We start from the raw sequence: 26198 nt of genomic DNA, 5'->3' as shown, positions 1-26198 counted from the left end.
TAATGATTCCCCCCTCGGTTTATGTTTTAATATATAAGGCTGTTTGGAGAATAAAGAGAGAAATTCTTCAGCTCATGAACTCAGGATTTCATGAGGGACCTCTGAGAATCTCCCTCCCGATAAAACCATGTGAGTTGAGTTTATGTTGGGGTCTGCTCCAGAGAGACAATTTGGTGGCTAAGCTGACACCAGACCCCAACAGGTCATATAAAATAAAAACCAGGTAACAATTCAGAATAAGCCTGAGGTGGAGACGTGCGGGGCACACATATAACCTACTTGAAATCCTTCCAGCGCTTCCTCTTCACCTGTCTCCCGTGGAATCTTCCTCTCTGGCCTCAGCCTTCTCCCAGTCGTCTCAGAGGAAGATGAGCCTTTGCACACGCTGCTTCCTTTGCTCGGACTTTCCTTTGCCCAGTGGTTTCAAGTCTCCTCTTAGTCACTTTTACAAAGAAACCTTCACGGAGCCCAACCAGCTAAGGGTGTTTCCAAAGCAGCCTGTAATTTTCCATCTTGACACTTCGGCTACTGGCGCCCGTTTATCCAGCCAGTTGTCAGATCTTCTCAATATAACACACAGATGCAGCAGAAAACAAAGGCTACGAGATTCCTGACATCTATTCCTAGATGTCTATTCCCTAGAACAGAAGTTCTAGGGAGGGGGTGGCTGTACGGTACGACAGTGTACTAGGCGTTTTCCAACCGTGATCATTAGTTCCACGGCTATTCACTGTGCGTAAACTGCACACTCCTTGAAGGCAGGGGCCCGTCTCTGTCTTCAAGCTAATCCCAGTTTTGTAAGAACCTGGTCCACATTTTTTTTTCACTGATGTAAAATGAGTATGTGACTATATAAATGGTTGAGTTCCAGTTTTTCCCTTCCCCAAAGCTATTTGCTAAGAGCGTTAGCAAATAGGACCATTTATAAGACAAGCAAAATCTACCGACTGGAGTAAAAAGGACTCCAAGTTAATAAAACACATCTCACATTCGTTAATTACTTAGCGATAAAACGAACCCTGATAAAACAGGATCCGTTTTATCACTAGGAATAAAACTTCCTAGACATACTGGTTGGTGACTAGAATTTCCTTGGCACAATGCCAAGGCGTCGGTCGGTAGCGAAATCTGTTTTAAAAAGTGACCTTAAGCACCCAGGATGTGATCCTCTTAGTTTTTCTGATTTCTAAAGTGCTTCAGAGTCTCCCAACACCCACAGACCAGGAAAAAGCCACACGCCCATCATCGTCAATATGAAGGGTACAACAGAATTTTTTTTTTTTTTTTGGCGAAGTAATAGAGAATGTGATCTTTACACAAGATATCACCAGCCCCGTTCAGGAAGTTCGCTTAGGAGTTCTAGAGACAAGCAGGGTTAGAAAGTACCGGGAGACTCTAGTCTGGATTTAGGCGCTCGCCCAGAAACCCTTCCCTGAGGCGAGCGCTCAGGGACGCCTTTCTTTACAGAGGCGCATGCGCAGCACACTCTCCGGCTGCTGCACGCCTCCTCGGCTAACCAAGCCGCTTACGTCACCGTGCCGAAGGAGAAGGATTCTTCCGCTTCCCAAGATCAACGAGTCCGCGCACCTTTCTTTCTCTTTGTGCACACCAAACGCACTTCCTCCTATCTTACCCATGCCAGCTCCTTCCATAGATCTTCTCCAGAGGTTCAGCTTTGCTCAAAGTCTTCTATGCGTCCGTGGGACACCGGAAGTTGCAGGGAGAACCCTGGTGTTGTTTACAGCCGCGCGCGGACGAGATCAGTCCGCGAGGGCGGAGCTAGGCGGCCGGCGCTTTTTGCTCGCCCCTCCCTCCCCAGTCTTCCCCGCGAGCGGACGCGCCAGCGCCTCTGTCTCGCTTTTTCTTATTTTCTCCCCCTTTCCCCTTTTCTTTTCTTTTTTTCCCCCCTTCCCCCCCTTCCACCATTTCCCCTCGGAGGCGCTTCCCCCGGGCAGGGGCAGAGCCGGCCTCACCCCGCGCCTCTCCCCGGCCCCCGCCGCCCTATGGCGAGAGGGCGCCCCCTCCTCACCCGGGCACCAGCGGCGGCGGTCGGAGGAGCGGGACCGGCGGCGGCGGCCTCGGGCCCAGGGTCATCATGGAATTAGTTCGCTGACTGACCCTTCGGCCGCAGCCGTGCGTCCCGCCCGAGTGCCCGCGCCCGCCGGCCCGGTTCGCCCTCTTCTCCCTCCTCAGTCGGCCCGGCCCTTGGTCCCGCGCGCCCCGCTGCCGCGCGCCGAGGATCATGAGGTGGTAACGGGTCCCCGGATGACCCCGCGTCACCACTGTGAGGCCTACAGCTCTGCCGGGGAGGAGGAGGAGGAGGAAGAGGAGGAGAAGAAGGTGAGGGCGGCGGCGCGGCCGCCGTGCGCGCCACCGGAGGGGGAGCTCGCGGGGGCGCGCGCCGCTCCCCTAGGACCGGTCCTTCTGTGGGCATTATCTGGGCACTTTGGGGGACGCTCCCCCCCACCCCGCCACCTCTGGCCGTGCAGGGTGGGATTCCTTTCAGCCCGGTGTTTCTTTCCCCCAAGTAACTTGTAGCCACAGTGCGTTATCGACTGGGGTGCCAGTTAACAGACTCCGCGAGCCAGGCTAATAAAGAAGCGGACACACCCCCCGCCCTCCGGGACTACCGGTCCCGCGGGGCCGCATGAAGATAATATACGGGGCAAAGCAGAGTGAATGCCAAGCAAATAGTGTACCCCCACCCCGCGGTAATGCGGGAGGATAACGTTACCTAGGGTTTGGGTTCGTGGAGGATACTAGAAGGCGTCGTAAAGGACAGAAAAATGCCGAATTTTTAAAGAGCTCAGTGCCCTCTGCTACCGGCTCCACCGCAGATCTTTTAGACAGAAGTTGAACATTGTGGTAAAGTAGCGGGAACTGTCAGGTAGATGGGTCAACTGGAGATCGTAGAAGATCGTAGAATAGCGAAGTAAAATACTTGTACTTCACCCTCACCGAGGAGCCATTGAGCATTTGAACAGCAGCTCGTATAGCTAGCAAGTCTGAGGACAGCGAGGGCTACCTTAGTGAGACCCTGCCTTTTTTTTTTTTAGGAGGGAGGGGTCAAGATTAGAAGCGAAGAGTTTGTTCTGATCATGTACTTTAGAAATGAAGAGCATTCAGCTTACCAGTATCTGCTTGTTCATCTTTAAATGGAGGATTATCTAGGTCAAAATAGCTGGCCAAATAGCAAACCATCGCGGGTTGATTGATAAGCACCTGAAGTGTAAGCTGCTATTTATTGGGCATGGTGCTAAATTCTGGAAACTGTTAGTGGTCCAGAATCTCGTGATTAGTTGAAAAAGCAGTGGTCGTAGTTAAATGCAAAGGTAGGATTATGTCCAGGAGCTGGTAAAGGTAGGTGGGGTGTGCCTGCACAAATCCAAAACGTGACGCTAATAGATTGAGAGCAAATTTAGCGGGAGGAATTGGAGCTGCAGAAGGCTCTGCAAGTCGAATTAACAGTGGATGACATGAATCACCCATGTCCCAGTATTTCTGGTGTATACAGTAAGGAGGGGGATAGCAGATAAGATAATCCCTGTTCAGAAAAGGAAGAACTGGACTCCAACAGTCCACACAGGGTTAATAATAGAGTTGGTGTTGTGATTGCCTTACTAGGAGTGCAAAAAATGCCTTTTCTGAATTATACTCATTTTTTGTCTTTGTATGTGGCACATATTAGGACCTTTTATTCCTAAAGCTCAGTATCTCCTATGAGTAGGAGTATTCTCTTACAGAGTTACAGTTTTAAATTTTAGTAAATTAATTTTGATGCATATAGACTAACTTAATAGTCAACATTCCATTTATCTCCTTAATCTAGTAGTGTCTTACTCAGTACAGGAGCCAGTTCAGTTAGAGGTACATTTAAACTGTACCTCTTTATACTAATTCTCAATTGATTTCGTTGTTCCTCCTTTTCATCACATTGTTCCAGCAATTAAATGATTATCTGAAAAGCCCAGGCTGACCTTAAAGTTGCAATGTAGCTAAGGATGACTTTGAACTTCTCATCCTCCTGTCTTTATCTCCCAAGTTTGCAAGTGTGCACCACCAGACCTGGTTTATAGTTTGGGATTTGTTTTTGTTTTATGTTTAAGGAAATATTCTCTTTTCTTTGTTCTTTTTGTTTGTTTCGAGACAGGGTTTGTCCGTAGCTTCGGAACCTGTCCTGGAACTAGCTCTTGTGGACCTGGCTGGTCTTTAACTCACAGAGATTCGCCTGCCTGCCTCTGCCTCCTGAGTGCTGGGATTAAAGGTGTGCCACCATTACCTGCCATTTTTGTTTTCTTTTTCTAAGACCAGGTCTTGCTGTACAGCACAGGTCCTCAGAAGTGCTGAGAGTACATACACGTGATTTAGGTTGTCTTTTTAGGTGGAGGTTAAGCAGATGATTTGGAATATTTTAATACAGGCATTTTCAGGAATTAAACTTCCCCTTAATGCCCACAGCTTTCTTTGCATCTTGTAAGTTTTCTCTTTATTTTTCACTCATCTAAAAATATTTTCTGTTTTTCACTTGATAACATCTGAACATTTTACTGAAGGCCTTAAATTAAATATAGGATAACAATCCCTTAAATCAGTCTTGTTCCCCCTTACATAACCTAAAATGGTTAATGTAATATTTAATATGTTTAAATGATAAATAAAAGGAATGGCCTTTAGTAGTTTTACTTTATTTTTAGGGAGAAGGTTTGGGACAACTATTGCTAAGAATTTCAAATAAAAAGTCGGTGGTTTTAGAATTTCAGATTTAAAGTGAGGATGTTTTATATAATATTACTGCTAGCTTAAATATATGGCATTTTAAAGAGCTATAAAATCCTATACTGCCTCATAACATTCTTATTTTGTTTTATAAATTATTTAATAAATGCTAACATTTATAAATGTGTATATTATACTTATTCTGTAATTAAGCAATGAACATTATTTATATTTGATTTTACTAGGTAGCCACTCAAGCTGGGTGACAGGCAGATCCAAAGGGATATCATGAAGTTTCCAGGACCTTTGGAAAACCAGAGATTGTCATTCCTATTGGAAAGGGCAATCTCCAGGGAAGCCCAGATGTGGAAGGTCAATGTGCCGAAAATGAGTACAAATCAGGTAATTTCTCTTAAAACAAGTGTTTTATTAGAAATGCACTATTGGCCTAATGCATTATCCTAATGCTTCATGGGGAATATTTGTATTATTAAATATGTTCTCAGCTGGGTGTGGGGGAGCCTACTCATAATCCTAGCACTTAAGACAAGTTCAAGGTCAGTGTTAGTTGGAGGCTACACAAGACCTTGCAAAGACAAGGAAAAAAACATTCTTTAAGAAGATGGAAAAAAAAGAGAAAAAGAAAAAAAAGGAAAAAGAAGAAATAAAAAAAAAAAAGATGGTAAAAAAATCATCTTTCTGAATAAAGTAAGATAAAACTTTTGATTTACGTGAGTTACTGGTAATTACATGCATTCATTTTCCTTGTAGACTAATTCAGTAGTAAGCTGTTTCTAGAGGGACATCTTTACCTCTTTGTCAGTATTTATAAGGAGTTGAAGTGAGTTATTAAGGTCATGGCAGTGTTGTAAGTCTTTAAGAAATAGTAAGGTGAACTCTTTGCTATTGTCTATACACTTTCTCCTTCAGACATTTTTGTACTTTAATCATATTCTGGTAGTTAGTAACTAAAAGTTTATCCACCTCCAGCAGTTTACTATGTAAGACTTGTACATGTTTGTATCTCTAGTACCTAATAAGGTGCTTGGGGTTTATAAGAGTGGCCAGGAAAGTTTTAATATGTGATGAAATGACAAATATTGCTGTTACAGGTTATCTTAGCTTTATAGACTTCTGAAGTCTTTCTACTTTTAACTCTTCCTACAACCTGAAAAAATCTTTTTTGCATCTGCTGTTTGTCAGTTTGCATGTTGAAGACTAGTTGATTTTGAATAAGTACTGTCTGTGGTAGGAACACTTAGGCATGATCATTTGATTCTCTTAAAATAAGTATAGTCAGTCCTATGTTGTTCGGGACTTTGGTAATATTCGAATAGTAGTTATAATTTGAGTCTTTTCTTGAGGCAGTCTCTTATACTTTTTCATCCTATTTTAGTATGAATGTATGGCTTAGATTTCTTTAAATGTTTATTGAATATTTGCTATATTCCAGGTACAGTTGTACATATTGAAGATATGAATGGAGAAAACTTTGAATTTCTTGACTGTTGGGACTCAAAGCCTTCCAGCAGAGTTTAAAAAGAACTCTCCCTTTTCTCCTCTATCTCCTTAAGTCAGTATGCAGCTAACCATAATAACCATTGGCAGCATAGCTGTAAAGGTGATACTTTAAATTTCTGAATTACCACTTTACCAGGTCTATTCAGTAGCCAAGTTAATGGGTGTCATTGAGGTAACAGAGAACAAGACAGGCTCGAAACTTATAAGGTGGACCTACTTCTTTTTCCTTCCCTGAAGCTTTTTAAACAGGACAACTACAACATAATTTAAACTATTTGTAATATGGTCACAAAAAGATATAAAGTATAGTATGTCTTACAAATTCATATAGCTAAAGTCAATCCTCAAGTCTTAGACTAATATGTAAGTTTTCCAGATTGAATAATCATGAGTTATAGTAATGGACCTCTTTCATTGTAACATTTCTATATTATCTCTAATATTCCCTTATCAAATCTACAAACTAAAGGATGTTTAGTTTGTTAAAAGATGAGTGAAATTCTTCAGCCAAGTAGTTTATAAAAATTCTGGGACATGTAAGATAAAATATTAACATTTATTATTTATATGTGTGGGTACTGCAGTGTTTATGTGGAAGTTGATTTTCTCCCTCCTCTGGGATCCAACAAAGCTTGCTAGCTCCCTCTACCTACCGAGCCGTCCTGCTGTCCCTGATAACAAATCTCATGTGTGTTGCCAAGGCAGATGTGACTGTTGGGAGAAGCAGGGTGGGTAGAGGGCTGAGAACTTCTAAGAAAACACAAAATGGAGTCAGACCAGGAGGGCATTAGTCAAGGACTTTCTTTAGTAATGCCAAGTAGTTCTATTTAATACTTTAAACTTAGAGTGGGCTTAATCTGATGGGAATAGGAGAGGATATGGGTTTAGGCTTAAAAGAGCAATCTAATTCCTGGTCGTGGGCTGGCCTTTCTACTGTTACTTACTTTTAAGTGCTGATAAAAATAGAAAAGTGCAGTATTTTAGAGTTTCCTTTTGTGCTGCTTGCTTCTGCTTTCTTTACTTCCCTTTCCTTGTCTCCTGCAAGTGCAAGGCCATTCTTACAGCTGTTTTTCATTTTAGACCAACATCCCTCCACCCCCCACCCCTGGATTTTAAGCAAAATGTGGCCAGGCAAGAAAATAATCCTGTTAAACCTGTGACTCCCACCCCTGTCTGTACTTCCCTTGTGAGAACACAGTATAATTTCCTGGTGATTCCACTGCATTTCCTTGGTGGTGATGTTGCGTCATTATTTTCTGACATACAGTAGACTCCCATGAAACATTTATTACTTTCTGATGTTTTGAGTCGGGGTCTCTTGTAGCCTAGGCTGTCCTCAGACTTGCTTTGCCAGTGAATGCTAGCCTTTAGTTTCCTGATCCTCCTCTGTCTACCAGCAAGTACTGGATTTTCAGGTATGTTTAAGCACACTCAGAGTTAAACCTTTAAATAAATTATTAAATGAATTTAAATAAATAAATTATGGCTTCTTTATAATTTATTTAAGTAGTGGTCTATTATGTGTTCTTGGTACTTACAGAAAAGTTCTATAGAATAGTTGAAGTTTCTTATAGTTGCATTAAATAAATTTAGGGAAAAATTGAAAACAGTGACCTTTTCAGATAGTCTGCATTTATTTTTGCTAAAGTGCTTTCGATTGCAAAAAAAAAAAAAGTCCTGTTACAAACTTTAAAGTGGTTTTTATTAGAATTTTTGAACATTTGAACACTAAGGAATCAAAGGCCATCTGATTATATGGTTCCAAAAGCAGGATTTATGCTAAGGACAGCTGAAACACAGGTTTACACGAACTACTTGGAGACTAAATAGATCAGAATTACCTAAACTTTCTTAAAAAATGGAGTTTTCAGCTGGGGATGGTGGAGCATTCCTCTAACCCCAGCACTTCGGAGGCCGAGGCAGTAGGATTTCTGAAAGTTCCATGCTAGCGGGCTAAGAATAACGCCCTATCTCAAAAGGGACAAGGGATCATTTTAGTCCTCACATCCAGACCTTTTGAGTTCTAGTAACAACTGCTGGGTTGTGTAACTTTATTACTGTTTGTGAATAGGGTATGCTACACCCTGCATGTGGAAGTCCAAGGACCGGTTCCGGAATCAGTTCTTTGCTTCTCTCACTGGAGTTCAGCCAAGCTTACACGGCCTGATGCCCTTCCTTAGCCACCTTACTGACTCTAGAATTGTATTTCAGAACTGTTTCCTACTTGTATTTGTATGCGTTAAGTTTGGAAGCAGATATAATCTAACTGTACAGTAAAAGAATCATTTTGTTTAACATCTCTGATAATGTAGTTGTGTTCCTTTGTCCATTCTATCTTAGAAAAGCTCTACTTTCTAATTATTACAAGGCTTTTCCTAAATTCAACCTCAGAAATGCTTCTAGTGGGTTTGAGGAGATGGTTCAGCTGGTAGTGTTTGCCTCCTAAGCTCGAGGAACCGAGTTTGATTCCCCAGAATCCATGTAGAAATGCTTGGTGTGGTGGCTCACACTTGTCCCAGCACTAATGTGGCTAAAAAGATGACTTTCTGGAAGGAAAACCTAGCTTAAATATGTAAAGGACCATCATTGAAACTACAGATTTACTCTACATTACTTAAAATTACTAGCATTTTTTCTTTTAACTGTAATATGTTTAGATGTATAATTTTTTGTTATGTAATTTAATTTTTCTTTGCATTTATCTATTTAGGATATGGACACACACTTGTGTATGCCATGGCATTTGTGTGGGCTTTGTTCTTTACTTCTATGATACGGGTCTTGGAGGTTAAACTTGAGTTTCCAGGGTTACCAGCATGTATGTGCCTTTACTCTTTGGGCTATCTCTCTGGTTCCTAGACTTAACAGAATTTTTCAAGGCTACAAATATAGCTGACCAATCATATGTAATTTTTGTTAGATGCACACTTGAGTCTTTAATTTACACTTACTATTTTTCGATTTTAGCCCTTTGGTTGTATTTAGTAGCAAAATTCATCTTTGTCTGTTACTGGGTATGTGTTTTCTCTGAAACAAAGGAGGCTTTGTAAGACTCCTTGAAGTTAAAGGGGTTTGTGAGCCACCTGATGTGGATGCTGAGAACAAGTCCTGTAATAGAGCAGTTAACCACTGAGCCATCTCTCTAGCAACCCCCATGATATCATGTGTAAGAAGTCATTTATTCTGATAAAGATATTTTTCCACTTGCCTGCTTTCCTCTCTTGGCTTTTAGTTTGTTTACTTAGGTTTTTGTTGGATAAATTTTGATTTGACACTGAACACTCTATTATTTTAGAAATGGTATAGCCTTAGTTATTTTATCTTTGTGGTGCTGGAAAGTCAAAGCAGAGGTTCTGCTTCCTTAGCAAGCACTGCTGTTGTCACATTCCAAACCTGTTGTAGAGAGTTCAGTCTTCCCTCTGGTGGGCAAACTGAATTGGGACCAGTCACTGTAGTCCAAGGAAAGATTGTAGTCAAGGCTGATTGAGGGCTGGACTTCAGTTGAATGTAATTTCTTTACCTGTTATTAAAAATGAATCTGTGTGTGTGCGTGCCTAAGTTTTTAGATCTCTATACTATCCATTTTTAGGATTTCATTCAGGAAATGTCTAAGAGGAAAATCAGTCTTAGAGTTTGCATATAAAATGTCTCCCACAGATTTCATGTATAGAACCTAGGCCCCCAACTGGTGGCACCATTTTCACAAGTGCTGGAAACTTCAGGAGATGGGGCCTCACTGGAGCCAGACCTTGGTGGAATTTGTCCCCGGCCTCTTCCTCCCTTTGTTTGCCTTCTTCCTCTTTCCCCCTTGTTTGCTGGAAGATCCTGTCTTGTCCTTTTTATTTATTTCTTTACCTCCTTCCTTCTCTCCCCTCTCCCGCCAATGCTACCACTATTGAAATCTCTGAAACAGTAAGGCAATAAGTCTTCCCTCCTTGTAAATGGTTCTGCCAAGTACATGGGTCATAGCTCTGAGAAAAACTAATACCATCAGCCAAGTGGGTTTTTCCCCCTTGAGATTTCTGACCTCCAACTTCCACGAGTTCCTTGGTTTTACAAGTCTCGGATTTTGTCTCTCATTCTGTAACTCTCCTAAATGCTCTACCAGTTTACTCTTAGCTGCTTGCCCGTATCTTAGAATGCTGATATCACTTCATTATTCCTCTCCAGAGTCATGCTTCCTCAGAACCTGGTTGTTACAGCAGTGCAGTAACTTTAAAAAAAAAAAAAAATACCCAGTATTTTGAAATGTGTGTGTGTGTGTGTGTGTGTGTGTGAGAGAGAGAGAGAGAGTCAAAGTAAAATAGAGAAAGGAGTATTTCTTCTAGAAGGAGCAATAAATCATGGAAGCAGGGATGTAAAATAATATAAGGAAGAATTAGAGTCATAAGTACAGTTAACAGTATGAAGGTTAAGGCAGAAAGTGACATGTTTCCCTTGTATTCGTCTTTTATATTTGTTTAAAGTCAAGTGTACCAGATAAGAATATAGTCTGCTATTAGGGAACGTTATTTCTCCCTCTTGATTATATGTCTGACATGGCAGGATAGTTAGTAAGCTCCTGTTTCTTGTGTCTTCTGATTATTGTTCCTTTTCTCTCCAAAGAGCCCATTAACTGCATCAGATGGTATTGCTACCTCTCTAGTGAATTTGTTTAGTGTTGGTTTATTTGGATGGCTGAATTTTCCTTAAGTGCACAACTTCTTAATTAGAAGAAACTACCTTTTACTTCACAGAGATCTTTAGGGAACAGAGCTAGATTTTATTAGTAGCACCATGGGGCTCTGAAAATATAGGAAATTGTGTAATTAAGGACCTTGCCAACTGATAGTTAATCCAGTTCCTAACTGTAAGGCTGTACTGATGTCCTCTCACTTAAAGAAGCCATAGCTCTAGACAGTGGTGTTTTGTCAAAGGTTTGATCCAACTCACATTATTGATAGCCTGACTCTAGGCTCTAGGTGTAGTTCTGTTGTTGGACTGCTTGTCTAGCCTACGTGAAGCCCTGGGTTTAGTACCCAGCACTGCATAAACCAGGTGTGGTGGTGCATACCTGTAATTCCAGTAGTGGAAGCAGGGGAATCATCCTTGGGTACATAGCAAGTTTGAGGTGAGCCTGGACTTCATGAGACCCTGTCTTTTAAAGAAAAAAATTTTGACTCCATTTTTCTGTCAAACTGGCAAAAGTCTGCAGGACATAAATTTATCTGCTACTCTATGCAATAAGAATGTTCAGGCTGACAGCTTTATTTTCAAAACTGCCTTAAGTTCTTTATTTGTTTGATTATAGAATTGTAGGATTGATTCTCTGGGCAACAGTCCCTGGTTCTCTACCCACCTTATTCTTGTTTGCTCTTCAGCAGAGTTTAACTATGTTACTGCCTTGAGTTTGAAATCATTTCTATCCTCCATAGCAAAGTCCATGGGCTTAAACATCAAAATTCTGTATTTTGTAGCACAGAGGACTCCCTCACCTCATTTTTTAAAATTATTTATTTATTATGTATGCAGTGTTCTGTCTGCATGTATACCTGCCCACCAGAAGAGGGCACCAGGTCTCATAGATGGTTGTGAGTCTCCATGTGGTTGCTGGGAATTGAGCTCACGACCTCTGGAAGAGCAGCCAGTGCTCTTAACCTCTGAGCTATCTCTTCAGCCCCTCACCTCATTTTTTAAGATATGAATTAGTTGCTGTTTCTTCTAAGAAGATTTATTATACTCCCACACAGGGCCAGGTGTCCCTAGAGCACAATATGTAACTCTGGCTTAATACTATTTAATGGTCTGCTTAGCTATAAGACTTACGTAACTTTCACTCACTTACCAACTTCGTAGTGAGTTGTGAATAAAACATATTGTAAATTATTAGTATTTCTATTCATCATTGTGATGTTGTTCCTAAAGGGTTGACCAGAAGGTAGCTGTATGTTAATTCTCCACTAAAAATACCAATTATAACTGAGTTTGGAGCTAGATGTAAGAATTATACAAGTGTGTTAATTGGTTTGGTAATGTAGAAGAACACTTTGCCATCTCAAAACTGACAAAAGTGACAGCAGGTAGAGGAGGACTAGGAATGAGAGGAATCAGCGGATGCAGTGGCACGGACTTCAATGAGCAAGTCATTCCTAGTAAAACTAGAGGAAGCAAAAACAGTAACGTAGTTCTAGCTGTGATTCTTACTTGAGGAGCTGCACTCTACAGAGACCGTCATTGAATATTTTTTTTTAAATGTTTTATTAAGCTTTCCAGACTGTTTTTTTTAAACTTATTTATTATATATACTATAATCTTTCTGCGTATATGCCTGAAGGCCAGAAGAGGGCGCACCAGACCTTATTACAGATGGTTGTGAGCCACCATGTGGTTGCTGGGAATTGAACTCAGGACCTTTGGAAGAGCAGTCAGTGCTCTTAACCACTGAGCCATCTCTCCAGCCCCCCGTCATTGAATATTTTAATAGATGTTAGGTAATTTTGTAGGATAAAAGAATTAGCTTAGGTTGACAGCAGTCAGGTAAAGTAGTATTTCATTGTACTGTACTTCATAAAGAAAGATGAGTTAGCATAAGTCAGGGCTTGACTATATTTTGTAGGATGATCCTTTATTGGAAACACTATTCCAGTTTGGTACTTCATTGTGTTTACATGGCAGTTTGTGGTATATGAGGGGCTGGGGCATATGGCTCTGTTGGTAAAGTTTGTCTCCTCATATGAAGCCCTAGAATCCCAAGAATTACATAAACTCGGTGTGGTGATGCACCTCTGTGTCCCAGCACTTGAGAGGTGGATCTGAACTTTAAGGTCACCCTCAACTACACAGTGAGCTTGAGATATACTTGGGCTAATCTGGCCCTGTAAGTAGTCCTCAAAAGGACTACTTAGCATCAGGAGTACACTGATTGTTTAGTAGTGACTGAAACTCAAATAAAAGTAAAATAATCCCTACTGTTTTAAAGTGTATTTAACCTTTTAAAACATAGACCTTTACTCAGAAGTTCAAAATAGTATTTAGGGAAATTAAGATGATTGTTTTTAGTGAATTAATCCTTCTGCTTGATAGTCCATTTATATTTCCTAAGATAAGCTAATGAGTGGTATTTCCTCACTCAAAAAGAGTTGAGAAAATTCAAAATTATCAATTAGTAATAATTTACCCAAATTTTAAAATGTTGTGTTTCCTGAATATCTGAACTTAATTCAATCTGTAGATACTTGGTGAAATGAATTGTGAAGATTTTAATAAAGTAAATTATAATGTTAAATATGATATAGTATATAAATTTTTCATCTATCTCAATTTTTTAAAAATATTTATCATGTATACAATGTTCTGTCTGTGTGTATGCCTGCAGGCCAGAAGAGGGCACCAGAGCTCATTACAGATGGTTGTGAGCCACCATGTGGTTGCTAGGAATTGAACTCAGGACCTTTGGAAGAGCAGGCAATGCTCTTAACTATTGAGCCATCTCTCCAGCCCCTCATCTATCTCAATTTTGAATGACCTTAAAACATTTTAACTTATTAGTGCATTTTCTCTTGTATTTCCTAATGTTTAAGAATATGTTACATTTATTAATTTTGTGTATGGCATTTGTGTGCTATAGCACATGTTGGAGATGAGAGGACAACTTGTGGGAGTTGATTCTCTCACTGCAAATCTCACTGATTGAACTCAGGTCATCAAGCTTGGCAGCAAATGCCTTTACCTGCTGAGCTGTTTGTTCAGCCCTGTGTTTAGAGAACTCTAAATGTGCACCTAATGATAACTGAAACCTTATGATCTTTTATTTTTTTAATTATTCCCTTATAGAATGTTTCTCCATCCCAGAGAGATGAAGTAATTCAATGGTTGGCCAAACTCAAATACCAGTTCAACCTTTACCCAGAAACATTTGCTCTGGCAAGCAGTCTTTTGGACAGGTTTTTAGCTACAGTAAAAGTAAGTATTGTAAGATACACTCAGGCATAGCTTCTGTTCAAGGACTTCCATGTTAAACCATAGGTCACTAGTAAACATGCTGTCGTGGCAGATGGAGAGATCTTGCAAGGACAGTATTTGTTTTGTTTTAAAATTTTGGAAATGACTCAGGTTTGGAGCTTTACATAGTATTTAACAAAAAAGAAACTTATTTCTGTGCCTAGGAAGATGTAAACTGGGGAAACTGTGAGCTAAATGTATATTTCAGTTTTAAAACAGTTAGCAAAGCCTCAGCTCAGTACGATCACTAATGTTGCTCTTCTTCTTTTCGAAATTCTAGGCCCATCCAAAATATTTGAATTGTATTGCAATCAGCTGTTTTTTTCTAGCTGCTAAGACTGTTGAAGAAGATGAGGTAATGAATCCTTCTAAGATTTATTCTTTATGTTTTGGTAGGTCTTGCTTGGAGGTTTTTTTCATTTATTGTTAATGAAACCTTTTTTGCTATGAGAGGAAAGGTTGGGAGCCAAGGAATGCCACAAAAAATGTCATATAAGAGTTTTATTGGGAAAGACACAGAGGGTAGCTGCCTCTGCTGTGAAGAAACACAGCAAAGAACTAAGGAGGCAGGTTTATATAGGAGGAGGGCTTCCTAGGGTGGCTCGAAATTGGTGGGACTCTGTGGCCTGATCTTGGTCTTTTTTCTCTGTAGGACGGAGGTTGGCCACCTTTGTCTGGTCTCAAGGGACTGGACAAAGCCATTAGAGTAGTCTGGGAGCAGGGCCTGACCACTTGTGCTTCTAGGGGTATAAAATGAATACTGTCTTATAAACTACAGTTTCAGTTAAGTGTTTAGATGTGTTGTCCCTCTAAAATGCTTGCTTTAGAACATCAGCTGTCTTTTTGAAATTTATTTTAATTTTATGTATATTAGTGTTTTGCCTGAATGTATGTATGTGTACTGTATGCATGTGTGCCTGGTGAACACAGAGGTCAGAAAAGGGCATTGGATTCCCTAGGAGTTAATACAGTTGTGGGTCGCCGTGTAGATATGGGGAATTGAACTTGGGTTCAGAAAGAACAGCCACTGCCCTTAACCACCAAGCCACCTCTCTAGTTCTTTTTTTTTTTTTTAATTTTTTTCTATTACTTTACATTTTATTTGTCAGAACAAATACTGAAAATGAGTTCATTTCTGTCCTGAAATTGAGTTCATTTGTTTCCTGTTCCTTTTGCTTGGATAGAAAATTCCAGCACTAAAGGTATTGGCAAGAGACAGTTTCTGTGGCTGTTCCTCATCTGAGATTTTGAGAATGGAGAGAATTATTCTGGATAAGTTGAATTGGGATCTTCACACAGCCACACCATTGGATTTCCTTCACATTGTAAGTATATCCAGAATGTTTAGTTCTTACTATGAACACACAGTCTTGGTCCAGTAACTTGGACAGAGGTTACCTGTTGATGTATTTTGTATGGATTTGGAGAAAACTTTGAAATTAGTCAAGGAAAAATTAGATTCTGAAAATATATCAAATCACTGAATTACAAACTTTCATAGTGCCTGAGAAGTTATTTCTATGTATACTTAGACATTCTCCTTAAATAACAATTTTATGGTTTTTCTTCTACCCCCACCCCCAGTTCCATGCCATTGCGGTGTCAACTAGGCCTCAGTTACTTTTCAGTTTGCCCAAATTGAGCCCATCTCAACATCTGGCATTCCTGACCAAGCAGCTACTTCACTGTATGGCCTGCAACCAACTTCTTCAGTTCAAAGGATCCATGCTTGCTCTGGCCATGGTTAGTCTGGAAATGGAGAAACTCATTCCCGATTGGCTTCCTCTTACGATTGAACTGCTTCAGAAAGCACAGGTAGCTACCAGCTTCACTTACATTCTTCACACTTTTTGTTTCCTTAATGGAACTGAGAGGGTACTGTATGGTTTTAAAATAAAACTAAGAGGGATTGGCGATTTAGCTCAGTGGTAGAAAAGGCCCTGGGTTCAGTTCTCACTCAGCTTAAAAAAATACCAGTTTGTAACTGGCATTTTCAAATGGTTTCAAATATTAACTACTATTTCGATATACTGAAAAGTTTAGATAAGGAAAATTCTGTTCAGATGTAGTAAAGTAATAGTGCTGAGTGTCAGTAGCTTTCTAAAATCCTTGTTCTGCTCATGCCACTTGAGAATTCAGGTTTATATTTGCACATTGGTGTCTATAGAGACTGATGAATTTTTCCCTTCTCTAGTGCACAGCTCAGAGATGGTGATTTTCTTTATGGTATTCTGTCTACATATATTCTAGAGGGCATCAAATCTCATTACAGATGGTTGTGAGCCCCCATGTGGTTGCTGGGAATTGAACTCAGGACCTCTGGAAGAATAGTCAGTGCTCTTAACCTCTGAGCCACCTCTCCAGCCTCGAGATGGTGATTTTCTTTGTATATGTTCTGGGGCTCAAAGAAATTCATTTAAACTTGTCTTTTCCTTAACTGATTTGATAGGATCTTAGAAATCAATTTATTCATCAATTAGTTTCAGTTTGGAGAATTTGAGAGTTATTAGATGACATAGAACTTCGTGATTGTGAAGGCTAAAAAGGAGCTGGTGGTGGTTTGATTGCTGTGTATATTTTGTGAGCTATCTGATATGGGTGCTGGGATTTGAACTTGAGTCCTTTGCAAGAGCAGTATTTGCTCTTATCCACAGAGCCATCTCCAACCCTTTTTGTTTTATTAACACCCAAACCTTTATTAAAGAGTCTAGTCCAGGGCTGGAGTGGTGGCTAGTTCTGGGCATAGTTCTATATCCTTGCTAAGTTCATCTGTTTTTATTTAGCTCAGAATCTAAGGTCTTTTTTCTTTGTATGTAGACCCATGATGAGACCTAGACTTGAGGTTCTAGTATCAGAAGCCTTACATCAGATCGTGTCAGTATTGCCCCCTCCCTTGTTCAGCAAGTATTCTGCCATCGAGTCACACCCCATTCTGCATGCATTTTGTTCTGTCTTCACTCTGCCTGTGCTCCTTCTGAACTTGGCACATATTCTCTGATTTGAAAGGCAAGCTGCCTCTTGTTCCTCTTACGTTCCCCCTACCCAGCCCATTCTAATGCTCCTATGTCACTGTGCATCTCCACACTAGGATGGCCACATCTTTCTCTGTACTCCTTCATTGTAGTTGATTTATATGGCTATGCTCATGTCGTCTGCTTTCTGACCTATAGGGGCCCACCCTGATTATCATATCAGGTAGTAATTAGGTATGATTCCGTTGTGGTCTCTCTAGCTGCCTGCTAAGTAATGGTCAAAGTAGATGTTCTTATTTAAAACTAGAGGATTAAATAAGTCCTACTATGGACTCCTGGTGACTCTTGAAAGGCACCTGATATTCCAACAGGTATTTTCAGTGTTTCATGCTGCTCACCACGTGTGGTTCTGGGACCTATCACATGTGTCATGCTATTCTGCTCCTTTTTATTGGGAACACAGTCCCCTGGTCAGCTGTAGTTAGTAATATTTTGACAATGGTTACTATATTGAAATGGGGAGAGACGGTAATAAAAATGGCTAGTAAGGTTCTCAGAGCTGATAATAGATGGTTCATTTTAAATGCTTAAATTTTAAGAGAAAGATCAAGGACTTGTTTGCATCCAGAGTTGGTAATTGTAGTATATGTTCTTAAAACAAGTACACTTCACTACAAAAGCAGAAGATTGGGGCTGACTTGTTTTAAAAGGACAAATTCATATTGTGCAAGATTAGGATTTATTCTGGACAAAGTTTGTTTTGGGACCCCAATGGAAAGTAGAATTCAAAAAGAGGTTATTTATTTAATGTCTAATGTCTTAACATTTTTTGATGGTCTTCACCTCTAAAAAAAATAATTCTTAGGGGCTGGAGAAATGGTTCAGTCAGTGGTTAAGAGCACTCTGGCTGCTGTTACAGAGGACCTGGGTTCACTTCCAAGCACGCACATAGCAGCTTACAACTGTCTGTAACTCTTGTTCCAGTGGACCTGATGTCCCTGGAACACAGGCATGCATACATATAGGCAAAACTTCAATGCACATAAAATGAAAATAAATCACTAAAAATAACTCATTGATCTTTATCAACAGTGTTAACATTGCTCCTTTTAAATATAGTTTCAGGATCATGACCAGTGTACAAGGGGTTAGAATATTTGTGGCACTTTTACTCTTTTCAGGATGCTAAGTGCTTGTCCATTGTGATTTTCTGTCTATCTGTTCTCTTTTATATGCTGCTTGAAATGATTGGAAACCCTATTTCTTATCTGCTGTTACTAGTTTTTTAGCAGGGCCTACATCAATGTGCTAATAATTAGATCTAGTCCATATAAGCCGAGCCACCTGAGTTCAATCTCTAGAGCCTGTGGTGGAAGGGGAGAAACAGACTGACTGCACAAAGTTGTGCTTTGTCCTCCATGTGTGTGCCATGGCATATGTGCCCACTCAGACATGAGCATGCATGCATGCACACACAAGCAAAAACAAAAACTTAACAGTTAGGGACTATTAATATGTCTTACCATAGTGTCTTAGGAAGTTCTTTACAAAGGGGAAGGCTAAGTGAACCAGGGGTGAATGCCACGTTTTGTTACATATTCTGATAGTTTCATGTAATTCTACATGTGTATTCTTGCAGTTGATTCTTGATTAACACGGTGAATATATTTAGTGATCAGGTAATATAACAAAATGTATTCTTTTAGTGGAATTTATTTCCCATAGGATTGCAGACATTTCTGCTATGTAGAGCAGGCTTTGTTGGCATAAGTTAAATATGGGTAAGAAATGTGCAAAGTAAGCTGAGTGGGATGGGCACGCCTGGACCTCAGCACCTGGGAGGCTACGCAGGAGAATCAAGAGTGGTAGCCAGCCTGAGCTAGAAGAAGAAAAAAAGAGACAAGGAAAGTAACTTCATGGTGCTACAAAATGTATAGGCACGGGGCTGGAGAGATAGCTTAGAGGTTAAGAGCATTGCCTGCTCTTCCAAAGGTCCTGAGTTCAATTTCCAGCAACCACATGGTGGCTCACAACCATCTGTAATGAGGTCTGGTGCCCTCTTCTGGCCTGCAGGCATACACACAGAATATTGTATACATAATAAATAAATAAAAATTTAAAAAAATGTATAGGCACAACAGGGACAACTTGATCCTCATAATTAAATGTTTAAAAAAACATTGTTTAAAAAATACTCATTTTCTGCTAAGCAAACTTCCCATCATCTTTAGTTTAATGGTTTCCATTGCTAATAGAGCAGTGAACAAAGAAAGTTTCTGTTGATGTAAGTGCCTAGCACACAGGTGCAGATTTATGCTCAAAGCATGGATATAAGCATATTTCAAAGAATGCTTGGTAGGTGGAAGAATCAATGAGTGACGTAGAAGATGTGGTAGAGAGAAAATAAAGCTCAAGGGAGAGAAGGCACAGGATGTAACAGTGGCTGGTAAAGGCAACAGTGGACTGTGTTCGTTAATGATCGACGTCGTTTTGTTTATTTCCTGGTCCAGATGGACAGCTCGCAGTTGATCCACTGTCGGGAGCTAGCAGCACATCACCTTTCTGCTCTGCAGTCTTCCCTGCCTCTAAATTCCGTTTATGTCTACCGTCCCCTCAAGCACACCCTGGTGTCCTGCGACAGAGGAGCGTTGAAATTACATCCCTCCTCTGTCTCAGGCCCAGGTTTCTCCAAGGGCAACAGCAAGCCAGAAGTGCCAGTCAGAGGTACAACAGCCTTCTACCATCACCTCCCAGCTGCCAGTGGGTGCAAGCATACCTCTGCTAAACGCAAAGTGGAGGAAATGGAAGTGGATGACTTCTACGATGGCATCAAGCGGCTCTACAATGAAGATAATGCTTCAGAGAATGTGGGCTCTGTGTGCGGCACTGATTTATCAAGGCAAGAAGGGCATGCTTCTCCCTGTCCACCCTTGCAGCCTGTTTCAGTCATGTAGTTTCAGGTATTACCTTCCGGTGCACACTAGGGCTGACAATAAAAACCAGGAAAGGCTGTAGAGAAGGGCATGTGCTTTTTCAGACTGAGTGAAGTGAGCCAGGAGAAAAGAAAAACAAGTGGCCTTTTTGTTCCTTTGTGTGGCTACTTACAATTCAGCATTATTTAATATAAAGGCATATATTTATAGACTCAAGATCCAAAATATATTTAAAGGTAAAGTTCTTTGCACTATGTCAGTTCCACTTTTTTCTTTGTTAAAATAATAGTTTGCCCCATATCCAAAAAACTAAAATAAAAATCAAGGTTTAAGGGGGAAAGTTGCAAAATTCAATGCTAGAAACCTTGTTTCCAGTGTCCTGGGTTTTTCTCTTGTGTTTTCTTGCCTCTCTGTTGGATACTTAATAATCTTTGTGCTTGATGTATGTGTTCTGACTCCCACTGAATAGGTAGCCCCACCCTTTTTTTTTTTTAAAAGCAATTCAGTAAGCAAATTTTTGTGTGGCATCCATGTTAATCCATGGCTCAAGTTGGTTAGTTCAAAAAGGGCACTTTGAGCTATCCTCATGAATCAATGGTAACTGAAAACATTCTCTTACTTTGTGTGTCTCATTTTAGTTGAAAAACTAGATGACTTTTTTTTTTTTACCTTTTTGCTTATCTTAAAGCTTAAAAATGGTGTGTAATTAGGACATTTTGAGCATTTTTGACATTTGTATAAAGAATTTCTTATAAAGTTAATATATCTGGGTGCTCACCAAAGAAACATGTATGTAACACATACTTAGATTTTTGTAACTGATCTGTTCTCGTTCTTTTAAAATGAGTAGGAGCAACTGTCTAGCTGTGGGGCAGCCGTGATTGGAGTCTAACTTATAATTGAATTCAGTACCCTAGTTTATATTAAGCTGTCAGGATTTTCTTGATAAGAAGTTATTCCCCTTGTTTTTCTCTGAGTGACTTCTGCACCCTGAGCTCCCTTTGCAGTCTGAAGAAGGCACTGTAGTCTGAACCATGGACTGGTGATAAAGCCTCTGGTAGCAATAAAATGTTGTCCTTAACCCTGGTTTCTGTAGGATCTTTTCTTTATTTATGGGAAGGTATGGTTTCTGACTTCCTGGGCACTTCATTTTCAACCAAGGAAAGCAGTAAAAAAAAACTTGAGAGCAATCTTTGACCACAGGTTGTGCCCTCTAGTGTTTTCTTGCTGGTGGGCTGTGAACCTTACAGTTAACAGGTTAATGGGATGGTTGGTCTATGAGGGCAGATTCCAGCCTACATATAGATAATATTTTTAGGTCATTGATTTTAAGTTTAGCAGAGCAAGAGTGTCTCCAGGTTAACATCTTTTTAGAAACTTGTGGAAGACTTAACTGCACATTTATTATGACCTTAAAAATCCAATTGGGGAAGCATCATGTGTGTAAGGATGGGAGTTGGGAGAGGTGGGGAAAAGTGAAAAAATGATTTGTGTGCAAGGGATTAGTCTCAGATATTTTTAGAAAATTCTGATTTTTAGTTTTCTTGATTCTGAATTAATGGGAGCTCCAGGTTCATAATGTTTATGATATGGAGTGCCCCCCCCCCATACACACACTCAGATGGTATAAAACTTGAGTCTAAAAGTCTGCATAGCTAATCTGTAATCCAGAAGCTGCAAAGTGCAAAAGCTGGGAGACAGTAGGACTTTAGCTGTTTGGTCTTCAGGTTTCTTAATGCTAATGGTAGCCTAGTGCTGGCATGCAACTGTGGTCCTACCTACTAAAGAGGCAGAGACAAGAACACTGCTTTAGTCTGGGCTCCCAGGCAGTAATGAGATCTCATCTTGAAAACCAGTAGAGTGAGTTTGGAGTATTGTTTCCATGGGACACTGAAACAAGTGAGCTCTTGGTTTGGTTCAGTGGTTATAGTTGAAAGTTCTCCTTTCAGCTAAATCTAGTAAATATCTGGAGCCCTCAACCATCCCTCAAAACCCACTCTTCAGAACTTCAGCCTAAGACCCAAAGCAAACTAGCATTTCAGTGAAGAATACTCCTGTATTAAGAACATTTGTTGCTTTACCTGGAGCTTAGTCTGCCTTAAACTGCTCAGGTTACTTCTTGGTATTGCATTACAAACTACCAAGGTTTAGAAGCTTGAGCTTCACCGGTTGTAATTGTCTACTGCCTCCTGGTGGTTAAAAGGTGCATCATCCTTGAATCCTCCAGAAAGGAGGCTGTCAAAGGATGGGCATGCTAACCAATGCATGAAATCCCCAGAAAAAAAAAAAAAAAAAAAAAAAAAAAAAAAAAAAACAGGATTTGCAGGCTGAAACTAGATGCAATTGACTGCGTCCTCTAAAAGATGGATGAGAAGTTGGTTATCAGTGGAGAGCAGAATGCTTTCTCTACAAGAGTAAGGGGAGCTGGGACAGTGGTCCGTACCCCAAATGGAAGGTCACATACATTTCTTGGTGTTTCTGACACCATGGTTGGCTGAGGGAAGGTGGTGAGAACTTACAGGTTCCCACCTTAGTGCTTGCCTGCTTAAGAACTGTCCCAGTGGCTGCTGTATCTCCTTGACATGTCTGCTTCACTCAAGATCCTGAAGTAAGGCAAGCTGTACTTGAGCATCACCATCCAAAGCAATGTGATAGCCTCTCCCTTGAAGAGAAGATGTGGTTTACGCTATCATGCTCTCAAGGGGAGAGGGAAGATTCTTTGTCAATGTTCTCACCATCCTGAGGTGAATATCTTCATATCACAAACATTGAGGGGTGGATGATGTTATCTTTAAAGTATCTCACATCACCTTTTATCTGACAGGAAATTCTAGTAGGAATGCTATTTCTGAAAGCTCCCAAGTTCTTGAACTTTTAAACTATGTTAATGAGGTCTATGCCCATTATTAAATAATGATTTGAGTTCTGCCCACTAGATGGTGCTCTCAGGAAAAGAGTAAGTCATCTTTTTAACTTGGTGAGAAGTTGAATTGTTTGGATTGACTGTGGTACTAGTAGGCAGATAAATGATCAATCACCTGGTTACTAAGTCCCTCCTGATGCATCCTAATGTTTTGTGGTTATAATTTAGTCCATTTCAGGGTGTGTATATGTGTGGGTGTGTATGGACAGAGGTCAGAAGACAACTGGAAGCAGTTGGTTTTCTTCTTCCATCACTGGGGTCCCAAGCTAGTGCTCGGGTATGCCAGAATACTTACTGAGCCATCTCATTGACCTTTGTGGTTGCAATTGTACATGACTTAAGGTATATATAGGTATGGGCTTGGGAGACTGAAGAAATTAGCAAGGGTCAGGTCATGGTTACATATCAAGTCTCAAGCAAATAATGCAGAACCACTAGTATACATCAAGTGCCCTGATGAGTAAGTGGTGTGTAGTTCTACAAAGGACATTAGAAATAAATAGAAAAGGTGTGAAGGTATCCAGATCCCAGGGTCTTGCTGCTTTTGGTTTGAGTTGGGTTTAACCGATCATTGGGACATAAGAGATGAAGTTCATACATTTAGGACAGTTGTCATTAAAGAATTAAAGTTTTCTATTCCTGATTGATTTGTTTTCGGATACACCGATGTATAAGATGCAGATGCAGGACAGAGATAAACTGCTTGGGCCCGCTCTGTTACTCTTTCTTTGAAAAAAAAAAAAAAAAGGCATTAAGAGGTAACCAAGAGAAGTTCTGGGTTGAGAATAAAAAGAACAACTCTTGACTCAGTATAACCTTCATAGTCTATCAAATGCCAGAACTGTTTTAAACTTACTGTGTTACATGTAGCTAAGAAGGAAAAAGAATACCTCTATGTGTAGTGAACTTGCTGCTCGTTTAGTGGAAACAGTTTAAGAGTAGGACACTTGAGAATGAAAACCAGTGTTAGCAAACAGCATGAGATGTGCTTGTGGGAGGATGGAGCCTGCTGCTTTTCAGAGTAAGATTTGTCCTTAATAGACGAGCAAGAGACATGGCAGGCATCCCTTTCCTTTGCTCCAAACACTTGCTGTGCTCAGTGTATCACTGAGGGATAAGTACAAGTAAGCATGTGGCCACATTCTCAGCTCCTGGTGTGGGCTGGGCACATGGTACACAATGCAGTATTCAGAGGGGGAAGGGGTAGATACGAACAGCTAGGAAGAAGAGCTGTCCCCAAATCTTAGAGAGAAAACATGATGAGCCCAGCTTTTCATGGGATGTTACTCCATTCTTCTCACACACTAAGTTGTGCTTTGTGGGAAAGGGTCAAGCTCATGGTAACAGCCTCTGCTCCACTCATTTGGCAGCCACAGTTTCCACAGAGGACTGAAAGGAACCACCAACAATGAGGCAGACATGGAATTTCTGCATCTCTCGTGATGTTCTGCAGTGAGGCTGGATCGGGAGGGAATGGGCAGTTAGGCTCAAATGAACACATTGATTCCTTTCACTAGTCTGAGTACGGCAGTTGCTAGCGACTGATCCGAAAGCTAGATGGTAGCAACATGAAGGACTAGGTGTCACTATAAACACTGAAGCACAAGGATCTTTGAAGGAGCCACAGTGCCCTGTTGATCTCCATGGCAGAAATATAGTATCTGCAAAGCAGAAGGCTTTGGGTAGGTCATTAAATATGGTCACAGTTGTATTTCTTAAACATCTAGAAGTGATTGCCCCGTAGTCTGTCTCAGTGGTGAACAAAAACTATAGAAAGTTCTATATGATTGGTGTCATCGATGCTGAAATGTCTGGATGTTTGGGCAATCGCCCCAGCTCAGCAGACACTAATTCAGGACATAATTCTCCTTCATAATATACTGTGCTGGCCTCAAGCAGAACACCTAGACATTATATACCTAGATAAGCAAATATTTGAAATTGAGTAATATATTTTGAAGCTTGAGTGAAAAATAAAAAGCCTGTTGCCATCAGAAACAGGTTCTAGTAGCTCGGTTCTGTTTTTCTTTCCCACAATCTAGATTAGGATTAAGCTAGCATGTTTATTATTGCTGGTGATTGATCCACCAGTTTTGCCAACATATGAGAAAAGGAGCCACCTGAAGCAAAATGCCAGATGAATGGCAGTCCATCTTAGGAGACAGGTCACAAGGAGTTCCACAACCAGGGTCACTATGGTCACTGAAGAGGCTAGCCTGCTTCAAACTCCCTGATCCCAAGAGGATGAATGAAGGGAAAAAGCAGGAAACTAGACATTCTTCACAGGCTGAACTCTGCTTCCAGACTTGATTTTTAAACATTGTTCACACTATGATCTGAAACAGAATGCTTTTTCAAAACAAACGATAGTATAAGATTGATATTAAGTTGAAAGGAGTTAAGAATTAAGCAAATTATACTTAGTGGTTTCAGCATGACCTCAGGTTTAACAGCAACAGTCTGGCACCAAAGTTGGTACCTACTCCCCTTCTAGTAGTTACAGCACTGAAGTTCTGCCACTGTACACCTTGAAGGCACATTTGGGTCTCTTGCTAGCTCCAGTGGAACTGACTTTACTTACGGTTAGGAATACTTTCTAGGAATGCGAGCTGCTTGCCAACAAACGCATCCAGTTGCTTTCCAGCGATCAGAACAATAAGTACTACTGTCTTCAGTGACCTACAGAAGCACTGTACCTTTCTTACGGAGGGGACCACTCCAAAGGATTCTGACCAAATGTAACTCATACTAGTGCCATGAGCTATATCTCCTTTATAGGAGATGAAAATATTTTAAGATAAAAACAAGCAAAGCTATAGCAAGTAGTGAATTTGGAAGGTAACTTCATTCTTGACACTAGATAGGCCTTGACTTTTGTCTGAGAGGTGACTAAGAGTGTCCTAGCCTTGAGCCTGACAGACAGGTCTGCACTGGAAATCACAAGCTCACTCAACTGACACAAGTGTTTCTGGATGTGGGCGGGCTTTTTGCAGATAGTATAGGGGAAAAGTCATGTGAATCCCTCTGAAAAGACAGGAATTGAACCTTTGTTACCAATGAAGTTACATATACATTATATATACATTAAGGGTGGAGGGATATATACATTATTTGGTGTTCGTGATTTCAAAAACAAAACAGCAAAAAAAAAAA

General features: G+C 40.5%; 1 protein-coding gene across 2 annotated transcripts; it reads left to right on the top strand.

Moving 5' to 3' along the window:
- Positions 1 to 1806: 1806 nt before the first annotated feature.
- Ccni (cyclin I) lies at positions 1807 to 21203 on the top strand. Of its 2 annotated transcripts, XM_050150329.1 has the most exons (7): positions 1808 to 2340; positions 4962 to 5118; positions 14050 to 14178; positions 14498 to 14572; positions 15402 to 15542; positions 15802 to 16032; positions 19700 to 21203. In XM_050150329.1, the coding sequence occupies exons 2-7, from the start codon at positions 5005 to 5007 to the stop codon at positions 20141 to 20143; spliced, it is 1134 nt and encodes a 377-aa protein (XP_050006286.1). In that variant the 5' UTR covers positions 1808 to 2340; positions 4962 to 5004; the 3' UTR covers positions 20144 to 21203. The 2 variants fall into 2 exon arrangements, with proteins under 2 accessions (XP_050006287.1, XP_050006286.1); XM_050150330.1 differs by lacking the exon at positions 4962 to 5118 and having other exon boundaries at positions 1807 to 2340.
- Positions 21204 to 26198: the final 4995 nt, after the last annotated feature.

This window comes from Alexandromys fortis, unplaced genomic scaffold (genome assembly GCF_014885135.2).
Source record: "Alexandromys fortis isolate MF-2015 unplaced genomic scaffold, M_Fortis_MF-2015_v1.1 scaffold_0, whole genome shotgun sequence".
Lineage (NCBI taxonomy): Eukaryota > Metazoa > Chordata > Mammalia > Rodentia > Cricetidae > Alexandromys > Alexandromys fortis.
This window is presented reverse-complemented; position numbering and strand designations above follow the sequence as displayed.

Bases quoted from the DNA above. Each gene is read 5' to 3' on its own strand.
- Ccni (XM_050150329.1), top strand. From the start codon at position 5,005: ATGAAGTTTCCAGGACCTTTGGAAAACCAGAGATTGTCATTCCTATTG. The intron at 5,119-14,049 runs GTAATTTCTCTT...ATTCCCTTATAG, and splicing joins CGAAAATGAGTACAAATCAG to AATGTTTCTCCATCCCAGAG. The intron at 15,543-15,801 runs GTAAGTATATCC...CCCCACCCCCAG, and splicing joins CATTGGATTTCCTTCACATT to TTCCATGCCATTGCGGTGTC.